The sequence below is a fragment of the Carcharhinus amblyrhynchos genome, chromosome 7 (assembly GCF_965287045.1).
Source record: "Carcharhinus amblyrhynchos chromosome 7, sCarAmb.v2.hapA, whole genome shotgun sequence".
Lineage (NCBI taxonomy): Eukaryota > Metazoa > Chordata > Chondrichthyes > Carcharhiniformes > Carcharhinidae > Carcharhinus > Carcharhinus amblyrhynchos.
In genome coordinates, this window is record NC_137330.1 from 61,415,892 (window position 1) to 61,442,705 (window position 26,814).

A 26,814-nucleotide genomic window follows, 5' to 3' on the forward strand; every position below is an offset into this window, starting at 1 on the left:
AATTTTCATACTTAAATAAGGCTATGGGCGGCATGGTAGCACAGTGGTTAGCACTGCTGCTTCACAGCGTTAGGACCGGGGTTGGATTCCCGGCTTGGATTTCCGGCTTGGGTTATTATCTGTGTGAAATTTGCACATTCTCCCTGTGTTTCCATGGGTTTCCTCCGGGTGCTCCAGTTTCCTCCCACAGTCTGAAAGACATGCTGGTTAGGCGCATTGATCTGAACAGGCACCGGACTGTGACGACCAGGGGAATTTCACAGTAACTTCATTGCATTGTTAATGTTAGTAAGAAGTCTCACAACACCAGGTTAAAGTCCAACAAGTTTATTTGATAGTAAACCCTAAGCTTTCGGAAAAGCTTACTATCAAATAAACAACGAAATAAACTTGTTGGACTTTAACCGGGTGTTGTGAGACTTCTTACTGTGTTTACCCCAGTCCAACGCCGGCATCTCCACAGCGTGTTAATGTTAGCTATACTTTTGACACAAATAAAAATAAACTTTAGGAACGTGGACTCAAAGTTCCCCTTGGCTCCTGATACTGGGATGGATTGTGCCCAGGGTACGAATTCCACTTTGACTCCAGGTTTGTCTGGATTTTCCGGGGCTCAGTTGTCCTAGGTGCCGCTGGAGGGCGCCAGCACTCGGAGTTCACTGCCGCTCCTCGAAGCAGTTTTTTTGCCATCTGAGCAGCAAACTGCGGCCCTCTGCTCACTGCTTCCAACTGGCTGCTGCCTGACTGCAAAAGCCTGGCGCATTGTTCAGAGTGCTTCGCAAGCGTTAAAGACGCAGCTTTCCTCCAAAGCGTCGGGTTTTCGATTCAGGTTCAAACTTAGCGCCGAGTGGGAGTAAACTTTGAGCCGGCGGCTTTGACATGGCGGGTCCCAGCAGGCCGGAACCAAAGTGCTGAGGACGGTGGCGCGGCGGAAGATGAGAGGAGACGGAGCGAATCATACCGGAAGCGGAAGCTGCTCGCGGCTCCAATGGATTGAAGGGGAGAGGGCAGGCCGGAGCCGCGAGATGGCGGTTTCCATGGAGACGCAGCTCCAGAGCATCTTCGAGGAGGTGGTGGTAAGTGGGGGAGAAAGGAAGGGGCCAGGAGCATGGGGGCAGGGCAAGGTGTGGGGAACAGTGGAGTGGGAGCAAGGTGCAGGGGACAGTGGGGGGGGGGGGAGAGAGAGCAAGGTGCAGGGGACGGGGGGGGGGGGGGGGAGAGAGCAAGGTGCAGGGGACGGGGGGGGGGGGGAGAGAGCAAGGTGCAGGGGACGGGGGCGGGGGGGGAGAGAGCAAGGTGCAGGGGACGGGGGGGGGGGGGGGGAGAGAGAGCAAGGTGCAGGGGACGGGGGGGGGGGGGAGAGAGCAAGGTGCAGGGGACGGGGGGGGGGGGAGAGAGCAAGGTGCAGGGGACGGGGGGGGGGGGGGAGAGAGCAAGGTGCAGGGGACGGGGGGGGGGGGGGAGAGAGCAAGGTGCAGGGGACGGGGGGGGGGGGAGAGAGCAAGGTGCAGGGGACGGGGGGGGGGGGGGAGAGAGCAAGGTGCAGGGGACGGGGGGGGGGGGGGAGAGAGCAAGGTGCAGGGGACGGGGGGGGGGGGAGAGAGCAAGGTGCAGGGGACGGGGGGGGGGGGGGAGAGAGCAAGGTGCAGGGGACGGGGGGGGGGGGGGAGAGAGCAAGGTGCAGGGGACGGGGGGGGGGGGAGAGAGAGCAAGGTGCAGGGGACGGGGGGGGGGGAGAGAGCAAGGTGCAGGGGACGGGGGGGGGGGGAGAGAGCAAGGTGCAGGGGACGGGGGGGGGGGGGAGAGAGCAAGGTGCAGGGGACGGGGGGGGGGGAGAGAGCAAGGTGCAGGGGACGGTGGGGGGGGGAGAGCAAGGTGCAGGGGACGGTGGGGGGGGGAGAGCAAGGTGCAGGGGACGGTGGGGGGGAGAGCAAGGTGCGGGGGATGGGGGGGAGAGCAAGGTGCGGGGGACGGGGGCGGGGGAGCAGGAGAGCTGCCAGGGAGGGATAGTGAGGGTATATGTGGAGGGAGAGGAAGTAAATTGCACCATTAGGCTGGGTTGGTAAATAATTCCACAGGCTTACAACTTTGAGTAAAGTTCTTCCTCACTTCCTCATCTCAGTCCCAAATGGCATACCCCTTATTATTAGCCTGTGACCCTAGTTCTGGACTTCCTGCGCACCATGAGCGTTGCTCCTGCAAATTGTGAAATTGAGTTGAAGAGATTTGGTAATTTCTTGGCTGATACCTTAAAAATATCCAAATATTGAACAAGTTCACTGTGGTCACTAAAGTCATTCACGGAAGGAATTTGGCATCCTTACCAGGTCTGGCTTTCATTCCACACCAGTCCCATACTATTTTATTGTGAGAAGACTGATTTTGGCCAGTGAATGTTCAGAAGTGTAAAACAGCTGCAGCAAACAGAAGTACAACTACAGAAATGTCAGAAAACATGCAGTGCGATGGATACGAAGTAATTCTTTTCCTACAATATTTATGCTATCCTCCAGTTGGAATTTTTTTGTCCGAGGGTTAAGGCAACTCAGTATTTGTCAAGAATTCAGTACCAATCTTTTCCTTGGGTTATAGTATGAAAATACTTCTGTACTTCTGCAACTAATAAAGAGGTACTTTGAGGCTGAATGCATCTTTCATGACATTTTACTGACAGATTGATAGCCTTTGTTTAAGCTTTATGTCTTTCCCTTGCCCCATCACTCCCCTTTAACAATCCTTCCTGTCCTGTTGTTCCCCGAGCATTCCTCATTTTTATCCAGATTTCACCTGGTTATTACATTATTTTATTTTGCAGAAAACAGAAGTAATCGAGGAAGCCTTTGCTGGGTGAGTGCATACTTCCACTTTTTAATTGTATAATGTCACGATGGAGTTTAGGCACAGGTGATCGTCATTTTACTCCAGGATCAACTTCTGTTGGCACCTAGTGGGCTCTCTACTTTTCCTTGGCTTTGGTTCCTTTAGACAACATTCACCAGTGTCCATACTTTGCCCTTTTCAAACCGTTCCCTACCTGTAATAGTTCTGAATCTGGATATTGATTTCTGGATACTCAACGCTGACTGACTTCTGCCATCCTTGTGTAACCTGAATTTCCTTTCTCTTCATATCAGCCCTTTGGCAGCTGCTTTGGCGTTTAGTCTATTGCTCCTATTTCCTTGTTTCTTCTTTTAGCCTCTGGGCCTTGTTTTCTCTTGGGTACTTGGTCATGGAATCATCCTGACCTGGGAATCGAACCCAGATCCCTAGTGCTGTAAAGCGGCAGTGCTAACCACTGTTACCATGCCGCCCAGTTCTCCAAATTGCTAAAGCATTTACATCTTTTCTTAAATAAGACGACCTGTACTGTATGCAATACTCTAGATGTAGTCTCACCAGTGCCCTGTACAGCTGAAGCATAACCCCTCTTTTTGTAATCAATTTCCCTCACAATAAACAACTGCAACCACAACCTTTTGGATAAAGAAGTTCATTCTCAACTCAGTCCTTAATCTGCTCCTCTGGAATCAACCTAGTGAATCTCCTCTGCACTCCCTTCAGTGCCAGTACATCGTTTCTCAAGTAATGAGACCAGAACTGTACACAGTACTCCAGGTGTGGTCTCACCAGCACCTTATACAGATGTAACATAACCTCCCTGTTTTTAAACCCCATCCCTCCAGCAATGAAGAACAAAATTCCATTTGCTTTCTTAATTACCTGCTGCACTTGCAATCCAACATTGTGATTCATGCACAAGGACACTCAGGTCCCTCTGCACAGCAGCATGCTGCAATTTTTTTACCATTTAAATAATAGTCCATTTTGCTGTTATTCTGACTAAAATGGATGACCTCACATTTACCAACATTTGTACTCCATTTGCCAGACCCTTGCTCACTCACTTAAACTATTTATATCCCTTTGCAGACTTTCAATGTCCTCTGCATACTTTTCTCTACCACTCACCTTAGTGTCATCTGAAAGTCATGCAGTGTTGGTCTGAGGAATGGGATGATCCCCTACGGGGCTGCTTGGAGTCAGTGGACTGGTCGGTATTTGAAAACTCTGCAACCAGCCTGAACGAATATGCCGCTACAGTAACTGACTTTGTTAGTAAGTGTTTAAACGACTCTGTGCCAAAGAAGCAAATCCGTGTGTTTCCCAACCGGAAACCACGGATGAACAGGGATGTCCACTGCTTGCTGAACTCCAGGTCGTAGGCGTTCAACCCAGGCGACACTGACCTATACAAGAAAGCCAGATAGGATCTAGGGGTCCATCAAAGATGTCAAAAGACAGCACCGGACCAAGCTAGAGTCCCAGGCTAGCCACACCGCCCCCCGCTGACAATGGCAAGGGCTGCAAGACATAACAGGCTACAAGATGAAGGCATGTAAAATTGCTGGCTCTAAAGCTCCCCTCCTGATGAACTCATTGCATTCTACGTTTGTTTTGAGCAAGAGATCAGCGAGAGCATGCCCTCCACCCTGGAAGTCCTGAATGAACCTGGATCTGGGGTCACCATTGCAGATGACAGAGCAGCTTTCTTGAAGGTCAATTCACAAAAAGCGACTGGCCCGGATGGGGTATCCAGATGTGCACTCAGACCCTGCTTGGGTCAGCTGGTGGGGATATTCACAGACATCTTCAATCTCTCTTTATAACAATCTGAGGTCCCTATCTGCTTCAAGAAGATGACCATCATCCCGGTACCTAAGAAAAACCAAGCAGCGTATCTGTATGTCTATTGGCTAATGGTTCTGACATCCATCGTCATGAAATGCTTCGAAAGATTAGTCATGGCATGAATCATTTCCAGCCTTATGGACTATCTGGATCCACTATAGTTTGCCTACTGTTGCAACAGGTCCACAGCATTTCCCTGGCCCTGCATTCAATCCTGGAACACCTAGATAACAAGGACACCTATGTCAGACTCCTATTTATCGACTCCAGCTCAGCCTTCAAACTATTATTCCCACAAAACTCATATGCAGACTCTGCGGCCTGGGCCTCGGCACCTCCCTCTGCGACTGGAACCTGAACTTCCTAACTCTCAGACCACAATCAGTAAGGATAAGCAGCAACACCACCTCTACAATCATCCTCAACATCATTGCCCCACGAGGCTGTGTTCTCAGCCTCCTACTATTCTCCTTATACACCTATGACTGTGTGGCCAAATTCCCCTCCAATTCAATTTTCAAATTTGCTGACGGCATCACCATAGTGGATTGGATCTCAAACAATGACGAGACAGAGTACAGGAATATGATTGATTAACTGGTGCAGCAACAAAATGAAGGAGATTGTCATTGACTTCAGGAAGAGTAAAGGAGAACATCCCCCTTTCTACATCAACAGCTGAGAGCTTCAAATTTTTAGATGCCCAGATCACTGATAACCTGTCCTGATCCCCCCCCCATGCTGATGATATAGTTAAGAAAGCCCTCCAACACCTCTACTTTTTCAGAAGACGAAGGAAATCTGGCATGCCAGCTACGACTCTCGCCAATTTTTACAGATGCACCATAGAGAGCATTCTTTCTGATTGTATCACAGCTTGGTATGGCTCCTGCTCTGCCCAAGAGCGCAAGGCACCACAAAAGGCTGTGAATGTAGCCCAATCCAGCATGCAAATCAGCTTCCCATCCATTGACTCTGTCTACACTTCCTGCTGCCTCGGCAAAGTAGCCAGCATGATTAAGGACCCCAAGCAACCTGGACATTTTCTTTCACCTGCCTTGGGTAAAAAGATACAAAAGCCTGAGGTCACATACCAACAGACTCAAGAACAGCTTCTTCCCTGCTGCTGTCAGACTTTTGAATGGACCTACCTTGCGTTAAGTTGATCTTTGTCTACACTCTAGCCATGACTGTAACACTACATTCTGCACTCTCTCGTTTCTTTCTCTATAAAAGGCATGTTTTGTCTGTATCGTGTGCAAGTGATAGACTAACGGGACTGATGGTGGACAAGTCGCCAGGACCAGATGGAATGCATCCCAGGGTTCTGAAGGAAATGGCAGAGGTGATAGTGGATGCCTTAGTGATTATTTACCAAAATTCGCTGGATTCCGGGGAAATGCCGGAAGATTGGAAAACGACTAATGTTACGCTGCTGTTTTAAAAAAAGGTAGCAGACATAAGAACATAAGAAATAGGAGCAGGAGTAGGCCATCTAGCCCTTCGAGCCTGCCCCGCCATTCAATAAGATCATGGCTGATCTGTCGTGTCTCAGTTCCACATTCCCGCCCTCTCCCCATAACCCTTAATCCCCTCGCTTATCAAAAACCCATCAACCCGCGTCTTAAAAATATTTAGCGAGGTAGCCTCCACCACTTCAACGGGCAGAGAATTCCAGAGATTCACCACCCTTTGAGTGAAGAAGTTCCTCCTCAACTCCGTTCTAAACCGCCCCCCCTTTATCTTAAGGCTGTGCCCCCTAGTCCTACTGTCTTTTTTGAGCGGGAAGAGTCTCTCCACCTCTATCCTATCCATCCCATTCATCATCTTATACGTCTCAATGAGATCTCCCCTCATTCTTCTAAACTCTAACGAGTACAAGCCTAGTTTATTCAGCCTCTCCTCATAGCTCAACCCCCTCAACTCCGGTATCAGCCTAGTAAACCTCCTCTGCACTCCCTCCAAGGCCAAAATATCTTTGCGCAGGTGCGGCGCCCAAAACTGCACACAGTACTCCAGCTGCGGCCTCACCAATGCCCTATACAGCTGCAGCAAGACCTCCCTACTTTTATATTCAATCCCCCTCGCTATGAAGGCCAGCATCCCATTCGCCTTCCTGACCACCTGCTGCACCTGCAAGCTGGGTTTTTGCGACTCATGCACAAGGACCCCGAGGTCCCTCTGCACCGTCGCCTGCTGCAGTTTTTCGCCATGCAAGTAATAGTCCTTCCTACCATTATTCCTACCAAAGTGGACCACCTCACACTTGCCAACATTAAATTCCATTTGCCATTTCCTGGCCCATTTGCCCCGCCTATCTAGATCCTTCTGCAGACTCTCCACACCCTCCGCACAATTTGCCATTCCCCCAATCTTGGTGTCATCAGCAAATTTCGACACCCTACACTCGGTTCCCTCCTCCAGATCATCTATATAAATGGTAAAAAGCTGAGGCCCCAGCACCGACCCCTGGGGCACTCCACTAGTCACCATCCGCCAATCCGAATAGCACCCGTTGACCCCCACTCTCTGCCTCCTATTTGACAACCAATCCTCTATCCACACTAACACCCTACCCCCAACTTCATGTCCCTCGACGTTCTGCAATAACCTCTTGTGAGGTACTTTGTCAAACGCCTTCTGAAAATCCAGAAAGACCACATCCACCGGCTCTCCTCTATCCACCGCCCTAGACACATCCTCATAGAACTCCAGTAAATTTGTCAGACACGACTTCCCTTTAATGAAACCGTGCTGCGTCTGCTCTATCAAGCAATTCCCTTCAAGATGCCTCGCAATTTCCTCCTTAATGACGGATTCTAACATTTTACCTACCACAGACGTTAAACTAACTGGCCTATAATTCCCTGCCTTTTGCCTGGCACCCTTGTTAAACAACAGCGTAACATTAGCCGTTTTCCAATCCTCCGGCACTTCCCCGGAATCCAGCGACGTCTGGAAAATAACCACTAAGGCATCCACTATCACCTCCGCCATTTCTTTCAGAACCCTCGGATGCATTCCATCCGGTCCTGGGGACTTGTCCACAATCAGCCCCTCCAGTCTGTCGAGCACCGCCTCTCTTGTAACAGTAATGTCATTAAGACCCTCCAGTCCTACCACCTTTCCATCATTAACACCTGGCAAATTATTCACGTCCTCCTCCGTGAAGACAGAAACAAAAAAGTTATTCAATACCTTAGCCATATCCCCATCCCCTACCACTAGGTCCCCTTTCTCATCCTCTAAAGGACCAACGTTCACTCTAGCCAGCCTCTTTTTATATATTTATAAAAACTCTTGCTATCCTTTTTTATATTAAGCGCTAACCCAGCTTCATAGTTTCTCCTACCCTTCTTTATCAACTTCTTTGTCAATCTTTGTTGACATTTAAACCTCTCCCAATCCTCTTCTCGCCCACTACTCTTAGCTACTCTAAACACATCCGCTTTTAATTTAACACTTTCCTTCACCTCCTTCGTTATCCACGGCTTATTACCTCTCCTACTGTCCTTTTTGACCATCGGAATAAATTTCTGCTGAGCACCAAGAAAGATCTCCTTGAAGATCCTCCACTGCTCCTCAGCAGACCCTCCCTCCAACGCGCTCCCCCAGTCCACATTCGCCAATTCTTCTCTCATCCTACCGTACTCCCCTCTATTCAAACAAAGTATGCGTGTCCGGGAACCCACTTTCTCCTCCTCCATCTGCACCAGAAACTCCACCATACAATGATCACTCTCCCCAAGAGGATCCTTCACCACAAGGTCCCTAATTCTACCCGCCTCATTACATAGCACGAGATCCAAGATAGCTCTGTCCCTCGTCGGCTCCAACACGCACTGTTCCAGGAAACTATCCCGGCAGCATTCCAAGAACTCCTCCTCGAGCCCACCGCGTCCAACATGGGTCGACCAATCAATATGTAGATTGAAATCCCCCATAATTATCGCTGTTCCATTCCTGCACGCCGCACTTATTTGCGTGTTAACAGCCCGCCCCACCTCCAGATCATTATTTGGGGGCCTATAGACGACACCCACCAGCGTCTTCCTCCCTTTGCTGTTCCTAATCTCCACCCACAACGATTCCACCCTCTGCTCCTTGGCTCCAGTATCATCCCTTGCTACCACCGTGATGCTATCCTTAATCAGCAGAGCTACGCCTCCCCCTTTTCCCTCCTGCCTATCCTTCCTAAACACTTGATAGCCCTGTACATTCAGCTCCCAGTCCCTGTCACCTTGCAGCCACGTCTCTGTAATGGCCACCAGATCGTATCCATTTGTGTCGATCTGCGCCACCAGCTCATCCACTTTATTCCGAATGCTTCATGCATTCAGATAAAGCGCTTTCATCCCAGCCTTCACCTGGACCCTATTTGCCGTAACGCCACCAACCATACTCACGCCCCCTACTCCCTCTATTATTGGGACATCCTCGGCCTCTTCCCTTACCTGTACCCTATCCTTAACTTTAGACCTCGTAACGTCACCTACCCTCGCACCCTCCCCCCCACCTAATTAGTTTAAAGCCCTGTCTACAGTCCTCTTTACTCGATTCGCCATCACTCTGGTCCCAGCACGGTTCAGACCAACCCCATCCCGCCCGAACAGGTCCCACCTACCCCAATACTGGTGCCAATGCCCCATAAATTCAAACCCATTCCTCCCACACCAATCCCTGAGCCACCCATTCACTTCCTTAATCCTGTCAACCTTATGCCCGTCTGCACTCGGTTCAGGCAGTAGCCCAGTGATGACCACCTTGTCGGTTCTACTTTTTAATTCCATTCCCAGCTTCTCATACTCCCTCCCCAGATCCTCAGTTCGCATTTTGCCTACGTCGTTGGCACCCACATGTACCACAATGACTGGATTCTCACCCTCCCACTCCAGGCTCCTCTGCAGCCCAGCTGCGACATCCCGGACCCGAGCACCAGGCAGACAACACACCCTTCTGTGCACTTTGTCATTGTGACAAAGGACAGTGTCAATACCCTTCACCCCACTATCCCCAATCACTACTACGTTCCTTTTCCCCTTCTCTTTGCCTATGTCCTGCTGCATCACTGTACCGTGTGCAGTTTGCTCACCAACCTCACCTGCCTTGTCCTCTTCCAGACTGGAAGCAAGAACCTCAAACCTGTTATGCAGATTAAGAGGCTGAGGCCTCCGCTCCCCACCCTCCTTCCTCCTCTCCCCACTCTCTTTCCTCCGCTCCTCACCCCCCTTCCTCCTCCCAGCAGCCCCCTCTTGTCCCTGACCCTTAGAGTTAGCCAGTCTAGGGGAGGTGGATGTCACTTGCACCCCATTGACAATGGCACCCTCTCTCCCCCTGATGAGCCTCAGTGTCTGTAGCTCAGAGGCCAGCTCATCTACCTTGAGCTGGAGCTCCTCCAGCAACCTGCACTTACTGCAGACGTGGTCACTGGGATGGACCCTGGAGTCCACCAGTTCCCACATCATACAGAAACCACACATCACATGCCCCTCCATTATTCACTGTAGTAGTTTTGTTTTTCAAACGAACTCACCTGGCCTTTTTTCCCTCAAGCCCTTTTTGATATTAAGCCCTAATAGCTCACTCTGCTTCCCTCTCACTCCGCTGCCCGCTCCGACGCTGCCCGCTGTCTACACCAGGCCTCCTTTTAAACCTGGCGCTGATTTAAAGCTGTTGGCCCACAACTGCCTTCTAACCACTCCCTCAGAATTCTTAAAGCAGTAAATACAATAAATAAATGCTTTAAACAGTTCTACAAAGAACAAAGTGCTTTAAACTTATTTTAAACAGGTTTTTAACAGGTAAAATCTTAGCTCTCTCTCTGCTCCTTCACTCGTCTGCCGGTTAGTTTAACATCTGTAGTTGGAAAAATGCTTCAATCTGTCATCATAGAAGAAATAGCAAGGCACCTGGAAAGGAATGGTTTGATAGAGCAGACGCAGCACGGATTTGTTAAGGGGAAGTTGTGTTTGACGAATTTATTGGATTTCTATGAGGATGTGACCAGTGCGGTAGACAGAGGGGAACCGGTGGATGTGGTGTTTCTCGATTTTCAAAAGGCGTTTGATAAGGTGCCTCACAAAAGGTTGCTTCAGAAGGTTAGGGTGCATGGAGTTGGGGGTAAGATGTTAGCGTGGATAGAGGATTGATTGCCTAATAGGAGGCAGAGAGTTGGTGTCAATGGGTGCTATTCTGATTGGCGGTTGGTGACTAGTGGAGTGCTGCAGGGATCGATGCTGGGGCCTCAGCTATTTACCATTTATATAGATGATCTGGAAGAGGGGGCTGAGTGTAGGGTAACAAAATTTGCTGATGACACAAAGATGAGTGGAAAAGCAAATTGTGCGGAGGGTGTGGAAAGTCTGCAGAGGGATCTGGATAGGCTGAGCGAGTGGGCGAGGACCTGGCAGATGGAGTACAATGTTAGCAAGTGTGAAGTTATCCACTTTGGCAGAAATAATAGTAGGAGGAATTACTATTTAAAGGGCGAAAAGCTGCAGCATGCTACAGTGCAGAGGGACCTGGGGGTCCTTGTGCATGAGTCGCAAAAACCCAGTCTGCAGGTGCAGCAGGTGATCAAGAAGGCGAATGGGATGCTGGCCTTTATAGCGAGGGGGATAGAATATAAAAGGGAGGTCTTGCTGCAACTGTACAGGGCACTGGTGAGGCTGCAGCTGGAGTACTGTATGCAGCTTTGGTCCTGTACTTGCGCAAGGATATTTTGGCCTTGGAGGGAGTGCAGAGGAGGTTCACTGGGCTGATACTGGAGTTGAGGGGGTTGGACTATGAAGAGAGACTAAATAGACTGGGTCTGTACTCGGAGTTTAGAAGGATGAGGGGGGATCTTATAGAGACGTATAAGATAATGAATGGGATGGATAGGGTAGAGGTAGAGAGATTCTTCCTGCTCAGAATGGACAGCAGGATTAGACGGCACAGCCTCAGGATAAGGGGGGGCAGTTTAGAACGGAGTTGAGGAGGAACTTCTTCACTCAAAAGGTGGTGAATCTCTGGAATTCTCTGCCAGTTGAAGTGGTGGAGGCTACTTCGCTGAATATATTTAAGTCATGGGTAGATAGGTTTTCGACAGACAAGGGCATTAAGGGTTATGGGGAGAAAGCGGGAATGTGGAACTGATCCACTTCAGATCAGCCATGATCTTATTGAATGGCGGGGCAGGCTCGAAGGGCTAGATGGCCTACTCCTGCTCCTATTTCTTATAACCTTATGCAAGAAACAATACTTTTTCACTGCATGTTAATACATGTTACAATAATAAATCAAATTACCCATTTTCCCCCACTCTTTGCTTTTTGTTAGTTAACAGATCCTCTATCCATGCTAATATCTTACCCATAACACTGTGCACCTTTATCTTATGCAGTCTTTGGTGTGGCACCTTGTCAAATGCCTTGTGGAAATCCAGATACACCACATCCACCAGTTCCCCATTGTACTCTGCGCTCATAATGCCCTCAAACAAATCCAGTAAATTAGTTAACCATGACCTGCCTTTCATGAACTTATGCTGCGTCTTCCCTGGACAATTTCTTTCCAGATGTCTCGCTATTTCTTCGTAACTTCTGTAGTGGGGAAAGTGCTTGAATTTAAGCTAACCGGACTATAGTTACCCGCCTTTGTCTGCCTCCTTCTTTAAACAGTGGTATCACATTTGCTATTTTCCAATCTGCCAGAACTGCCCCAGAGTCCAGCGAATTTTGATCAGCTACCACCCGAGCATCTGCTGTTTTCCCCCCACCATCTCTTTTAATACCCGGAGATGCATTCCATCAGGTCCAGGAGACTTGTCTACTATTGGCTTGACCAACACTACTACTTTAATGATAATTGTTTCTCGGTCCTCACCTGCCATAGCTGCCTTGTCATCAATTTTTGGCATCTCATTTGTGTCTCCCACTGTGAAGACCGACACAAAATACCTGTTCAAAACCTCGACCATTTCCTCATTTTCTGTTATTAAATCCCCCTTCTCATCCTCTAAAGGACCAGTGTTTGCCTTAGCTGTTCTTTTTCGTTTTATATATTTGTAGAAGTTTTTGCTGTCTGTTTTTATATTCTGCACTAGTTTACTCTCGTCACCTATCTTTTCTTATAGCTTTTCTCGCGGCTTTCTGTTGACCTTTAAAGATTTCCCAATCCTCTAGTTTCACACTAATCTTTACTACTTTATATGCATTTTCTTTCAATTTGATACCTTTCTTTCCTTAGACATCCATGGCTGATTTATCCCCTTTTCTACAGTCCTTCCTTATCACTGGAATATATTTTGAGCACTGCGAAAAATTGCTTTGACAGTCCTATACTGCTCCTCACTTGTCCCACCATAAAGTTTTTGCTCCTTGTCTACCGTAGGCAACTCCTCTCTCATCCCATTGTAGTCTCCTTTGTTTAAGCACAAGACAATGGTATTGAATTTTACCTTCTCACACTCTATCTGTATTTTAAATTCAACTATACTGTGATCTCTCCTTCAGAGAGGATCCCTAACTATGAGATCATTAATTATTCCCGTCTCATTACACGGAACCAGATCTAGGATAACTTGCCCCCTCGTAGTTTCATCGAACAGTATGTAACGGAACCTATCGCAAATACATTTTATGAACTCCTCCACAGGGCTACCTTGTCCATTGATCAAACCAGGTTGGTCGTGTAGATTAAAATCCCCCATGATAATTGCCTTACCAGTTTTACATGTATCAGTTGTTTCTTTGTTCGTTACTCGCTCCACTATGGCATTACTATTTGGTGGCCTATAGACTATGCCTATTGGTGATCTTTTCTCCTTACTATTTGTAATTTCCACCCAAATGGATGCAATCTTTAACTCCATTTTAAAATTCAGCAAAGGAGAACCAAGAAATTGATAGAGAAAATAAAATGTTAAAGTTAACCTAGTGAGGAACATTAGATATATATAAAGGAAAACGTTAGTAAAGACAAATGTGGGCCTATTATTGGCAGAGAATGGAGAACTTATAATGGATAATAAGGAGGATTGGCGGAGAAACTAAAATACTTTCCTCTTCAAAGAGGAAGATAAAATCTCCCTGAAATGTTTGGAGGCCAAACGACTAGTGAGGTTGACAACCTGAAAGAAATTAGTATGAATGAGAAAGTGGTGCTGGAGAAAATGTTTAAAGTTTTAAATTTACTTATTAATGTCACTCATAGTCTTACATTGACACTGCAATTACGTTACTGTGAAAATCCTCTAGTTGCCAAACACTGCCGCCTGTTTGGGTGTACTGAAGAAGAATTTAGCATGGCTAGTGCACCTAACCAGCGTGTCTTTCTGATTGTGGGAGGAAAGTGGTGCACCCAGAGGAAACCCACACAGGCATGGGGACAACGTGCAGACTCTGCATAGATCCAAGCCAGGAATAGAAACCGGTTCCCTGGTGCTGTGAGAACATAAGAACATAAGAAATAGGAGCAGGAGTAGGCCATCTAGCCCTTTGAGCCTGCCCCGCCATTCAATAAGATCATGGCTGATCTGTCGTGGCTCAGTTCCACATTCCCGCCCTCTCCCCATAACCCTTAATCCCCTCTCTTATCAAAAACCCATCAACCTGCGTCTTAAAAATATTTAGCGAGGTAGCCTCCACCACTTCAACGGGCAGAGAATTCCAGAGATTCACCACCCTTTGAGTGAAGAAGTTCCTCCTCAACTCCGTTCTAAACTGCCCCCCCTTTATCTTGAGGCTGTGCCCCCTAGTCCTACTATCCTTTCTGAGCGGGAAGAGTCTCTCCACCTCTATCCTATCCATCCCATTCATCATCTTATACGTCTCAATGAGACCTCCCCTCATTCTTCTAAACTCTAACGAGTACAAGCCTAGTTTATTCAGCCTCTCCTCATAGCTCAACCCCCTCAACTCCGGCATCAGCCTAGTAAACCTCCTCTGCACTCCCTCCAAGGCCAAAATATCCTTGCGTAAGTACGGCGCCCAAAACTGCACACAGTACTCCAGCTGCAGCCTCACCAATGCCCTATACAGTCGCAGCAAGACCTCCCTACTTTTATATTCAATCCCCCTCGCTATGAAAGCCAGCATCCCATTTGCCTTCCTGACCACCTGCTGCACCTGCAAGCTGGGTTTTTGCGACTCATGCACAAGGACCCCGAGGTCCCTCTGCACCGTCGCCTGCTGCAGTTTTTCGCCATGTAAGTAATAATCCTTCCTACCATTATTCCTACCAAAGTGGACCACCTCACACTTGCCAACATTAAATTCCATTTGCCATTTCCTGGCCCATTCGCCCAGCCTATCTAGATCCTTCTGTAGACTCTCCACACCCTCCGCACAATTTGCCGTAGTTGTGCTAATCACTATGCCATCATGCCGCTATGAAATGAATTGGACTGAAAGTTCATAAATCCTGTGGACCTGATGATTTTCATTCCAGGGTGTTGAAAGAGGTGGCTGTAGAAATTGTGGAAATTTTTCACAATTTTAAGGTTCTAGAACAGTACCACTCTTCACCATGACTTGAAAATATATTGCTGTTGCCTCATTGTTGCTAGGTCAAAATCCTGGAACTCCCTCCCAACAGCACTGTGGGTACCTACGCTACATGGATTGCAGTGGTTCCAGAAGGCAGTTCACCATCATCTTCCCAAGGGAAATTTTTGTAGGCATTAAATGTTGGCATTGTCAGGAAAACCCACATTTTTGACTGAATAAAAAATAATGACTGGGGGTAACAAATATAAGCCCATTTTTATTTAAGGAAGCAGGGAGAGAGAAATGGGGAACTACAGATCTGTTATCCTGATATCATTAGTAGAGAAAATGCAAAAATATATTCTGAAGGATGTGATAACTGGGCATTTAGAAAAATATTGGGCAGAATCTACATGGGATTCATGAGAAGGAAATCATGATTTTTGAGAATAGGTAAGAAAGAATCAGTGAATGTGGTGTATTTGGATTTTCAGAAGGCTTTTGATATGGTCCCACAAAGGATGATAAGCAAAATTGCAGCTCATGAAATTGGGAACAATATACTGGCATAGATTCAAGATTTGTTAATGGATGGAAAATTGAGTAGCAATAAACTGATTATTCTTAGGTTGGCAGGCTGTGGCTAGTGGGTATGTCAAGGATCGGTGCTTGGGGCCCCATCTATAAATCAAATATTTCGAAGTTTGCTGATGACAGAAAGCTTGGTGAGAATGAGAGTGTAAGGAGGATGCAGAGCTGCTTCAAGGATATTTAGGCAGAATAAGTGAGTGGACAAGAGAATGGCAGATGAAATGCAATGTGGAAAATGTGAAGTTATCCACTTTGGTATGAAAAACAGAAATGTCGAGTATTTTTTAAATGGGGAAAGATTGGGATGTGTTGCTATCCAAAGGGTAGCCTTATTAATGTGAGTAGAACCAGCAGTTCAGAAGGCATGCTCAAAAAAAAATTTAGGAATTGTGCGTGTCACTGGTTGAGCTGGTATTCATTGCCCATCCCTAATTGCCTTGGAATTTAGAGGCTTGTTAGACCATTTCAGAAGCCATTTAAGAATTAGCAATGCTGCTGTGATCTGGAGTCATGTGTTACCTGTTCTGGCTTACAATGATAGATGTCCTTCCCTAAAGGACATTAGTAAACCAAATAGATTTTTACAACAATTGACAGTGGTTTCATGGACATCGTTAGACTTTTAATTCCAGATGTTTTTAAATTGAATTCAAATTTCACCATCTGCTATGTTGGGATTCAAACCCAGGGCCAGAAGGCATTACCCTTAGTCTCTGGATTACTATTCCAGTGACAATACATTATGCCCTCCCCCAAATGGTATGTTAGCCTTTATTAAGTATGGGAATAAGGCACATAAGAGGATTTGAGTATAGGAATAAGGCAATCTTGCTATAATTATGTGGATCCTTGGTGAGACCACACTTGGAGTAATGTGCACAATTTTGGTCTCTTTGCCTTGTTGTTCACCTTTATTGTTTGTGAACATATTGATATTTTGATGCTGAGTGAAACTTTGCTCACATCATGTTACATCCCTTTTTGATATTGTCCACGGATATAAGGTCAACTTTCTGATGTGCGATGATGCCATCCAGCTCTATCTCATCACCATCTCTCTGAAACTCTCAATCAAATGTTGGATTATTTTTGTGATTATTTAATTTGCAGTGTGTAGTTAGCCTTGCAATTGAGTTTCATACTTGGGTCACTGTCTGGAAGTTTTCAGTGTTAAGCTGCAGCACTATTATTTGTGTTCAAATATCCAATAAAGCAGTTTAAATGCAGAATTCCAATGGTGGAATCTTAATATTTGGAGTATGGATAACTTGGACACATTTTGTACTTCATTGGGTGTCAAGTTCTTTGAGACTCCCAGTAATCATGAAAAATGCTTTGTAATGGAAAATCATTCTTCATGCCACATGCATATTGATTACTGCCTAAATTTTATTTTTCTGCTTTTGTTGTTGAAGTGTTTGTTTAGGGAGGAGAACCCAGAGTTCAAAAGGTTTGTTTTTGCATTGCAAAATGCAGTTGCTTTTTTGCAACGTTTAACCACTTGGGCTGTTAGATGATTGAAGACTTGTGCTACTCTACTTTCTTACTGGAATAGATTTTTGGATGCCTTTTGTGTTCCCTCTAGGGTGATAGGAAGTAATAAAAAGGCCAGACAACCATGGATAGCCAGAGATATTCAGGATATGATAAGAAAAAAAGAGACTGTTAGTAGGTACAAGGGGAGCAAATTAGCAGATTCATTAGCAGAGTACAGAAAGTGCAGGATGTAGCTTAAGAAGGAAATTTGGAGAGCATAGGGGGGATATGAGAAAGTTCTGGCTGGTAAAAGTAGAGAATATCCTAAGATATTCTAGAAGTTTGTCAATGGAAAGAGGATAACCCAGACCCATTAAGAACCAAAGAGGCAATCTATGGGTGGAGCTAGAGGACGTCGGTGTAGTGTTGAACAAATACTTCATATGTCTTCACCCACGAGAATGAGGATGAACGTCTGGAACTTGGGGACAGAGACTGTGAGGTTCTTGAGCAAATTGACATAGGGAGTGATGAGGTATTGGATGTGTTAATAGGTTTAAAATTGGATAAACCTCCAAATAGTCACTCAAGGCTGGAATTGAACTTGGGTTCCTGGTGCTGTGAGGCAGCAGTGCTAACCATTATGCCACTGTGCTGCCCTTCTTTATTTTTCCTTAAATCTTTGCTTAAACCCAACAAAAGCATGATGCTGTTGATGCAAACTGTACACTGCAGGGCTAAAAGAGGCGCACGTCTTCATTTCCAAATAAAACCACACTGATTAGATACAGTAAGTGAACAACGGTTTCAGTTCTCCACTATCCCTATCCTGAACATTGGCATTTATGTTTGAGCAATATCTCAATAGCTCAATAAAAGGGAATAGCTGCCACTACAAAGGTGCCGTCAATACACCAGAGATAACCGCTGGCAATTCAATTAATATTATTTTGAATAACATCATGATGTGGATGTCACCCAACAGGCATTGATGTTATTATAGATAATCTATTTATGGGTGTGTTTGATAAGGTTCACCATGGTGGGCTTCTGCAGAAAATGCAGATGTATGGGATTGGGGGTAATCTAGGTACTTGGATCAGGAATTGGCTGGCAGATAGGAGACAGAGGGTGGTGGTTGATGGTGAATATTCGTCATGGAGTTCGGTTACGAGCGGTGTGCCTCAGGGATCTGTTTTGGGGCCACTGCTGTTTGTAATTTTTATTAATGATCTGGATGAGGGTATAGTTGGGTGGATTAGTAAGTTTGCTGATGACACCAAAGTCGGAGGTGTGGTAGATTGTGAGGAAGGGTGTCATAGTTTGCAGGGTGACTTAGACAGGTTACAGAGCTGGGCCGCGAGGTGGCGGATGGAGTTTAATGCGGAGAAGTGTGAGGTAATTCATTTCGGTAGGAGTAACAGATGTGTTCAGTATAGGGCTAATGGGAGGACTTTGAATAGTGTGGAGGAGCAGAGGGATCTAGGTGTATGTGTACATAGATCCCTGAAAGTTGGGAATCAAGTAGATAAGGTAGTTAAGAAGGCATACGGTGTCTTGGCGTTTATTGGTAGGGGGATTGAATTTAGGAGTCGCAGCGTCATGTTGCAACTGTACACAACTCTGGTGCGGCCGCACTTGGAGTACTGTGTGCAGTTCTGGTCCCCACATTACAGGAAGGACGTGGAGGCTTTGGAGAGGGTGCAGAGGAGGTTTACCAGGATGTTGCCTGGTATGGAGGGGAGGTCATATGAGGAGAGACTGAGGGATTTGGGGTTGTTTTCGCTGGAAAGAAGGAGGCTAAGAGGGGATCTTATTGAAACATATAAGATGATTAGAGGTTTAGATAGGGTGGATAGTGATAGCCTTTTTCCTCGGATGGAGAATGCTAGCACGAGGGGGCATGGCTTTAAATTAAGGGGTGGTAGTTATAGGACGGATGTCAGGGGTAGGTTCTTTACCCAGAGGGTGGTGAGGGATTGGAATGCCCTGCCTGCTGCGGTTGTAAATGAGCCTAGTTTGGGGGCGTTTAAGAGCTGTGGATAGGTTTATGGACGAAAAGGGATTGGTTTAGATTAGTGGGTCAGTGTTTTTTTTAAAAAAAAACTGGTCGGCGCAACATCATGGGCCGAAGGGCCTGTTCTGCGCTGTAATGTTCTATGTTCTATTTAATCAACTGAACTATTGCCCCAGTTTGAAAAGTTTTGAATCATGTACTAGAGTCCTTAAGATCATTTGAAAGAGAGACCATCTTGCATCATATTTTAAAATCCGTTTTCAATGAATTTTTACGGAACCAGAAAGGGACCCAACAGAAATGAGTACAGCATGCTCTTGTGAAGTACTCAACTGGACACTGGGAATGTGGAAGGATAAAAGCTGATTGATTCAAGAGGTATTCAATGTGTAGCAAAAAGTGATTGTATCACATATATATGCTGACTAGGAAAACATGCATATTAATGTGCAGAGAAAAGCTTTGGAGTAAATTTTGGCGAGAAGCTTTTCATGTATCTACAGTAACTAACTTTGACAAAGTTAGGGGCAGCACATTGGCACAGTGGTTAGCACTGCTGCCTCATTGCACCAGGGATCCGGGTTCAATTCCTGGCTTGGGTCACTGTCTGTATGGAGTTTGCCTGTGTCTACATGGGTTTCATCCGTGTGCTCCGGATTTGTCCCACAGTCCAAAAGATGTGCTGGTTAGGTGCACTGGCCATACTAAATTCTCCTTCAGTGTACCCGAACTTGCGTCGGAGTGTGGCGAGTAGGGGATTTTCATAGTAACTGCATTGCAGTGTTAATGTAAGCCTAATTGTGAAAGTAATAAATACATTTAAATTATCTCCACTTGCAGAGGCAAAGTTTGATCAGGGATAGTCAGCATGGCTTTGTCAGAGGGAAGTCATGTCTGACAAATCGGTTGAATTTTTTGAGAAGGTGACCAGGTGTGTAAATGAGGGTGGTGCAGTGATGTAGTCTATGTGGACTTCGGCAAAGCCTTTGACAAGGCCTCACATGGGAGACTTGTAAAGAAAGCAAAGGCACATGGGATACAAGGTAATTTGAGGAAATGGTTTCAAAACTGGGTTAGTTATATGAGGCAGAGGGTGATGACACAAGGCTGCCTTAGTAACTGGAAGCCACTGCCCAGTGGCATGCCATGGGGATTTGCGCCCTATTATTTGTTATTTATATAAATGACATAGATGACTGTGTTGCGTGTGTGCGCACAATGGTGAGGTTCAGTGAATTGGGCTGCAGGGAGATATAGCCACGATGGTCAAGTAAGCAGGTAAGTGGCAGATGGAACCTAACCCCGAAAAGTGTGAGATGATACCTTTGGAAGGCATAACCTGACAAGGAAGTATTCAATGAACAGCATGACACCAGGAAGTTCTGTGAAACAAAGGATCTGAAAGCATTTTCTCCACTTTGTGATTCTGTGTTCCTTTAACTTTACTAGCATTTGAAGTTAACTACTGTTTTGCGTAAACATATCTTTCACAGCATGTTTATGGACACAGCTGAAGATGAGAAAACCAAGCTAATTAGCTGCCTTGGAGCTTTCAGGCAGCTCTGGACCAATCTTCCTCAGGTTAGAATCTATTTATCAGTGATTGCCTAAAGAATATTTCCAATTACAGTTTCAAATTTTAGAAGTTTCTGCAAATGCCCTATTGATGTATGTATTTGAACATTAGGAATCCCATGAACAGTGTGTGCAGTGGATTGTTCGCTTCATCCATGGACAGCACAACCCCAAGAGGATTTCCTTTTTGTACGACTGCTTGGCTATGGCAGTTGAAAGCGGGTTGCTGCCTCCCAGGTATAAGTGAAAGAAAAAAGCAAGTGTTTTTAAGTTTTTTGTAATGTAACTGATTACAGTGTAGGTAAGAACCAAATTTTGTAATATTATAGAAAAATATATACTTCCACAGAGGAAATTACATAATTCCATTGCTGTGTCGCACAGTATGAATATATTATATGTCCCCTTCTTTTCAATCTCCAGTTTCATTTTTTTTCCTTTCAAGGATCTCCAGGGGTTCCCTGAAGCTGGTGGCCGTCACATGACCAGTAAATGTTGGTTCAAAGTGCCAAATTTAAAAACAATTAGAGAAAATAAATGGGCCATTGGCATTGGGGGAGTGGGGGGAGAGAACATGTGTGCATGAGGGCAAATGGGGCTGCATGAGGGAGGGTGATACGGGGTGGGGTTGGGGGGTGGATGGGGGACACGCGCAGGTGGGTGAGTTGAATACGCGAGGTTGGGGATGCGTGTGCGGGGACACTGGGACACATGCAGTGGGGAGAGAGAGGATGGACACTGGGGATGGCATGAGTGTGAGGAGGGGCGCGTGTGGGGATGCACATGCAACGGCAAACATGAGAGTGACATGGGTGATGGAGGTGCGGGCATGTGTGAGAGGGCGACAAGTGGACAATGGGCCGCACGCATGCTTTTGTGTACGTGCGTGAGGATGTGCATGTGTTTGTGAATTTGAGAGAGCGGGACATGTGTGTGTCAGACTTGGGGGGGAGTGTGTATAGGAAAGATGCGTATGTTTGATATAAGAATCAGCTTCCCATCGTCCTTCGTATTAAAAATAACCAAGGGTGAGACTTAAATTCATTAGAGAACTTACAAACTATTACTAGATTAATGTTTGTGTTGGTAAAGCTAAAAAGACATGTTCATGTTTTATTTGTGTTTGCACCTATTTCGCAGTTTAAAAAATAGAGTGTTGAGAATGTTTGGGGTCACTGTGTTCCATGGCTCAACGTTTAGCAAACATTATCCCAAGCAAAATCTCCAAGTCCTCTAATCTATTAATTAGTTCAAATTTGTATTATATAACTTGCCAAGTGAAAGTTATTGTTTGTGGCATTTTGAATATAAAATTCCAAAATACTTTTCTGTTTGTTTACTAGACTGGTCTGTGAGACTTTAATTAATTCTGAAAATCTGGAATGGGAGAGAATGCAGCTTTGGGCTCTAACATTTAAACTCGTTCGAAAAATAATAGGTGGTGTTGACTACAAGGTATTGTACAAGTAATTCATTGACTTGTCTTGGTGCTATTAACAGAATAATTTGTAACTGTCAAATTTGTCCAATTGTGTAGTAGTAGCCTCGATTTTTTTTTATGGTGATGACGACAACCAAACTGGCATCACTCAACATCATTACTCACTTGCAGCACTAAAACGTGTGGATAATAAGGAACTTCAGAATTTCCTGTCAGTGATTGTGCACTTCTCTAGAGGGTGCACTTTTGATGAGCCCCCAGACTGAAAGCAGTAGGAAATCTGTGATTTAGCAACAATTTTCACCCATGTTCTATTCATCTTGCTGTAAAACCCCTGAAAAAGTTGTATGAGGTGAACTGGATTTTTCTGATTTTCAACATTACTGCTAAATGGCTTCACTGCACCTGTAAAGCTAGTTTCGTTTTTGTGGAATGTCAAGTTTCCTCATAATAAAATTACACATTTTATTTTTTCTTGAGCCTTTCCTTACTTAGCTTCTGTCTTAATCCTATTGTAATCACTTTGCTATCTGCAAGTTAATTTAAAATTGAAGGATATTAAGTGCTTTTAACTTCCTGGCTTTCTGTTTGTTGCTATTTCAATGTGATAGTAAACTGATAAGCAGCCAAACATCAAAGCTGCTGCCGATCTTCATGACTGGCACTAGATTTAAGCTGCCATTGAGAAAGGGGAAAAGCACACTGGAGATTAAATCTTTGTGGGCAGCTTTCTTAGAGGTCAGTGGCAAGTGCTGTTGCTTCGCTGTTGACAGTAATTTCCATTCCAACATATGTTGATCAATTGTATTTTCTTGATTGGGTGACGTAGCATCCTTAAGTTTATTGGATAGCAACACAAATAATGTTTTAAAGCTGTTGTATTAGAACTTTAAACAATATCATTGTGCAGTTTATTGGAGCAATGGGTTAGTGCACTCTAAGGAACTTTTGATTAATCTGTAAAGTATAACTTAATCTTTCTTCTAGGGTGTACGAGACCTGTTGAAAGCAATTCTAGAGAAGATTCAAACTATTCCTAACACAGTCAGTTCTGCTGTTGTACAGCAATTGCAAACAGCCAAAGATGTAAGTTTCTGGTGAAGTGTTTCTAGTCTTTGAAGTAAATATTAAAAATTACTTGAGCCTGCACAGGTACTTCATTTACTTTTAAGAAGGAAAACTGTGTCTTTGATATTTTACATAGTAATCATTAATTTTATGTACAAAATGACATTCACTTCCATTCGTCCGGAAAAAACATTAAGATATAAATTAGTACTGCAGTGCTTATTCAGAGTTGAACTTACCTTCAGGTAAGCCTTCTCCAAGGCGGCCTTCACGTCACACGACAGCACAGAGTTGCTGAGCAGAGACTGATAGCCAAGTTCCGCACACATGAGGACGGTCTCAACAGGGATCTTGGGTTCATGTCGCACTATCTGTAACCCTCGTGACTTGCCTGGGTTTGCTAAACCTCACCTACTGTACTGTCTGGAGACAATACACATCTCTTTAATCTGTGATCAGTGCTCCTTCCACTCACATTGTTAGCCACTTTAAGACTTGAACAGCAGGTTAGGTGTAAAGATTCGCATTCTAATCAGTAATCTGTAAACTGTCTGTGCTTTATATGGCTCTGTCTGAGGCCAGAACTCTCCATTCACCTGACGAAGGGGGTAACCTCGAAAGCTAGTGAGTTTACTATCAAATAAATCGGTTGGACTTAAACCTGGTGTTGTCAGACTTTTTACCCCAGTCCAACGCTGGCATATCCACATCAGGACTTAAAGAAGGCATGGGTCTGAAATAGGGCTACAATGCTGTAGCACATTATCCAATCTGTTTTCTTTGAATTGAGTTTCTTGCTTGGAGTGCAAGACCAATAGATTTTCCCAATGTGTAGAGTTAATGCAATGTACTAATTTTCTTTTAAGCAGTAATTTGTCTGTTATGCAGAGGAAAGATTTTGTTTGCTTTCACTAATTTAATCTAAATAAATGCTTCCTGCTTTACACTTCCAGGTTGTGGCATACATCTTGGACAGGAATGCTTGTTTGTTGCCAGCATATTTTGCGGTTACAGAGATCAGAAAACTTTATCCTGAAGGGAAATTGTCTCATTGGGTAAAAAACTGTTACTATTCTTCACCTGAAAATGAACTTTTATGTTCTACACTTGTGAATCTTGTCAATGAGAGATGTTGCAACACAAAAACAAGGCTTTCAGCATGACTAGTCCATGCCCCTATTTAAGCCCCACTTGAATCTCCATCCATTATTCCTCATTTAAATATATAATTTTACCATCTATTCTCTTGTCTTTTGTATGCTTATCTAGCTTCCTGTTATATGTATCTATGCTATTTGCTTCAACCACTTCCTGTGAGTTTCACGTTCTCACCAGTCTTTGAGTAAAGAAGCTTCTTCTGAATTCCTTGGTGACTATATTTTATTAATGGCCTCTAATTATGCATTATGCTCTTCCCCACAAGAGGAAACATTCTCCCTGTGTCTGTTTTATCAAGACCTTTCATAACTTTGGGTCACCCTTCAACCTTTTTACAAGGGAGAAGATACCCAGTATGTCAACCATTTCCTGCTGTATATACCCTTGCATGTCTGACGTCATCCTTTAAATCTTTTCTGTACCCTCTGAGTATACCTTTTAGAATATGGTGATCCGAACTGCGCACAGTATTCAAATATGGTTTAACCAAGGTTAGCATAACTTCCTTACTTTTCAATTCCATCTCTCCAGCAGTAAGACTAATTCTATCCATCTAGAAATGAAATCAAGCCCTTGGTTTGCTTTTCTGTGGTCTTGCTAATCAGTGGCTCAGCTTTAATGATTGGTGTATTTGTGCTCAAAGATCCCTTTCTACCTCTATCCCACCAAGATTTGACTATTCCAAGTAACAATTGACTTCCCCATTCTTCCACCAAAATGTACCATCTAAATCCATCTCTTTCGAAAAATATCCTTTAAAATGCTGGCCCTGTGAAACCTGAATTCCTGTTTTCTGCAAATGTAAGCTTTCTTCTCTGCGTCACTACTATCTCCTCTTCATGCTTTGTATATGTCACCCAGTGAATTGTCCTTAAACTGGCAATCTAGATCACAGAAATGGGATATACCGGCAGTGGTACTTGCTAAGAGAGGAGTGAATGATGCAAGGTTCCATGAAAAGTTCACATTGAAACGCTGGAATCTTCTTTCTAGAGGTTCAATTTAATAACCTGAATTAGTGCACTACATTACAGGTATTGTTAATGACATATTACCTAGGTAATATCTGTAAACCAAGATTCATTGTTCTACTTTTGTCTAAGTATAGATGTTCTATATAAGCTTTGTTTCTAATTGTCAGGTTGCTTGTCTGTTTTTACAGACTGACCTTAATTCTTAAACTTCAATGGATGAAATATATTTATCTATTTCACTTAAAATTGTCTTGTTATGGGATTTTTTTTCTTTCAGTTACTGGGCAACCTGGCATCTGATTTTGTGGACAGCTTTAGACCTACTGCACGAATAAACTCTATCTGTGGTAAGCACGCAACCTTCCTCTCTGAACTAAGAAATAATTAGATCTTGGGGTACAACTGGCAGTTCAAGTGGCTATTTAGAATGTTTGTGGCATCTGTTTCAAACCAGTGAAGACTGGATGTCACTTCCTGCCTGATGGGCTTGATTAGTTCTCAGAATTGAGGGTTTGGAATTCTTCATTATTTAAATTAGTCACCTTGAACTGACAGACTTTCCTGTATAAAAGCAAAATACTGCAGGTGTTGAAAATATGAAATTAAGACAGATAATGCTAGAAATACATAGCAGGTCATGCAGTACCTGTTGAGAGAGAAACAGAGTTAATGGCCTGGACCTTTGTGCAGCAGCAGTCGTTGTCAGACTGCTGCTCTGCTCAAACTTTTCCATGACTCTGTGTACTTTGCGTTTTTACTTCTCCAGAAATGTGGAGTTCTGCGTCCCTCAAAGTGATCCTTCACAGCCCAGTAGCCTCGGGCTTGGGAAGATGAGATCTCCCATTTTTAAGGCACTAGCTGCTATATGGTAAATTTAACTATCCAATGTGAGAGCTAGCAAATGAGTAGGAAGGCTGGAGAGTATATGGGTGAGGGCGGCAGGAAATCTGGTCAGAAGCTAGTCGTCAGGTTAGGGGGTTGGGGTGGTGGTCGGGTTGTCAGGTTGGTGGTTAGTCAAGTCAGCTAGTGGGTTCTGTCGAATATTTCCTGGACAATTATCAAACAAGTAAATCGGAAGTGTCCAAAGTCCCTGATTCTAACTTAGATTCAGAGACTTCTGTGGAGGATCCCAGGGAGCAAGGGAAATACACCCACTGAAAGTTCAAACTTCCTGAGAAATTCCACGGAGGTCAGCACATTGGAACTTTCACAAGTTTCTGATGCACACCTTGGATCAAACATCCACTCTCCCAACAATCAGGGCCAATGTTTCAGGTTACATCAGCATCTTTACTGTATATATTTGTGATGATCCACTTTCTACATTGTATTTTTAAGTGTTCTGTAGATAACTTA

General features: G+C 44.8%; 1 protein-coding gene across 4 annotated transcripts in view; it reads left to right on the plus strand.

Moving 5' to 3' along the window:
- Window positions 1–442: 442 nt before the first annotated feature.
- The window catches only part of med23 (mediator complex subunit 23), a 98,023-nt gene continuing 71,651 nt past the window's right edge, over window positions 443–26,814 (plus strand). For 2 of the 4 annotated variants that reach the window (XM_080192435.1, XM_080192436.1), the window contains exons 1-8: window positions 443–1,076; window positions 2,816–2,847; window positions 20,736–20,823; window positions 20,930–21,054; window positions 22,161–22,272; window positions 23,246–23,344; window positions 24,280–24,381; window positions 25,736–25,805. In XM_080192435.1, coding sequence (XP_080048561.1) covers window positions 936–1,076; window positions 2,816–2,847; window positions 20,736–20,823; window positions 20,930–21,054; window positions 22,161–22,272; window positions 23,246–23,344; window positions 24,280–24,381; window positions 25,736–25,805 — 769 coding nt within the window. In that variant the 5' untranslated portion in view covers window positions 443–935. Of the gene's footprint in view, window positions 1,077–2,815; window positions 2,848–13,243; window positions 13,354–20,735; window positions 20,824–20,929; window positions 21,055–22,160; window positions 22,273–23,245; window positions 23,345–24,279; window positions 24,382–25,735; window positions 25,806–26,814 lie in introns of those variants that run through there. The other 2 variants (XM_080192437.1, XM_080192438.1) reach the window with 2 other exon arrangements.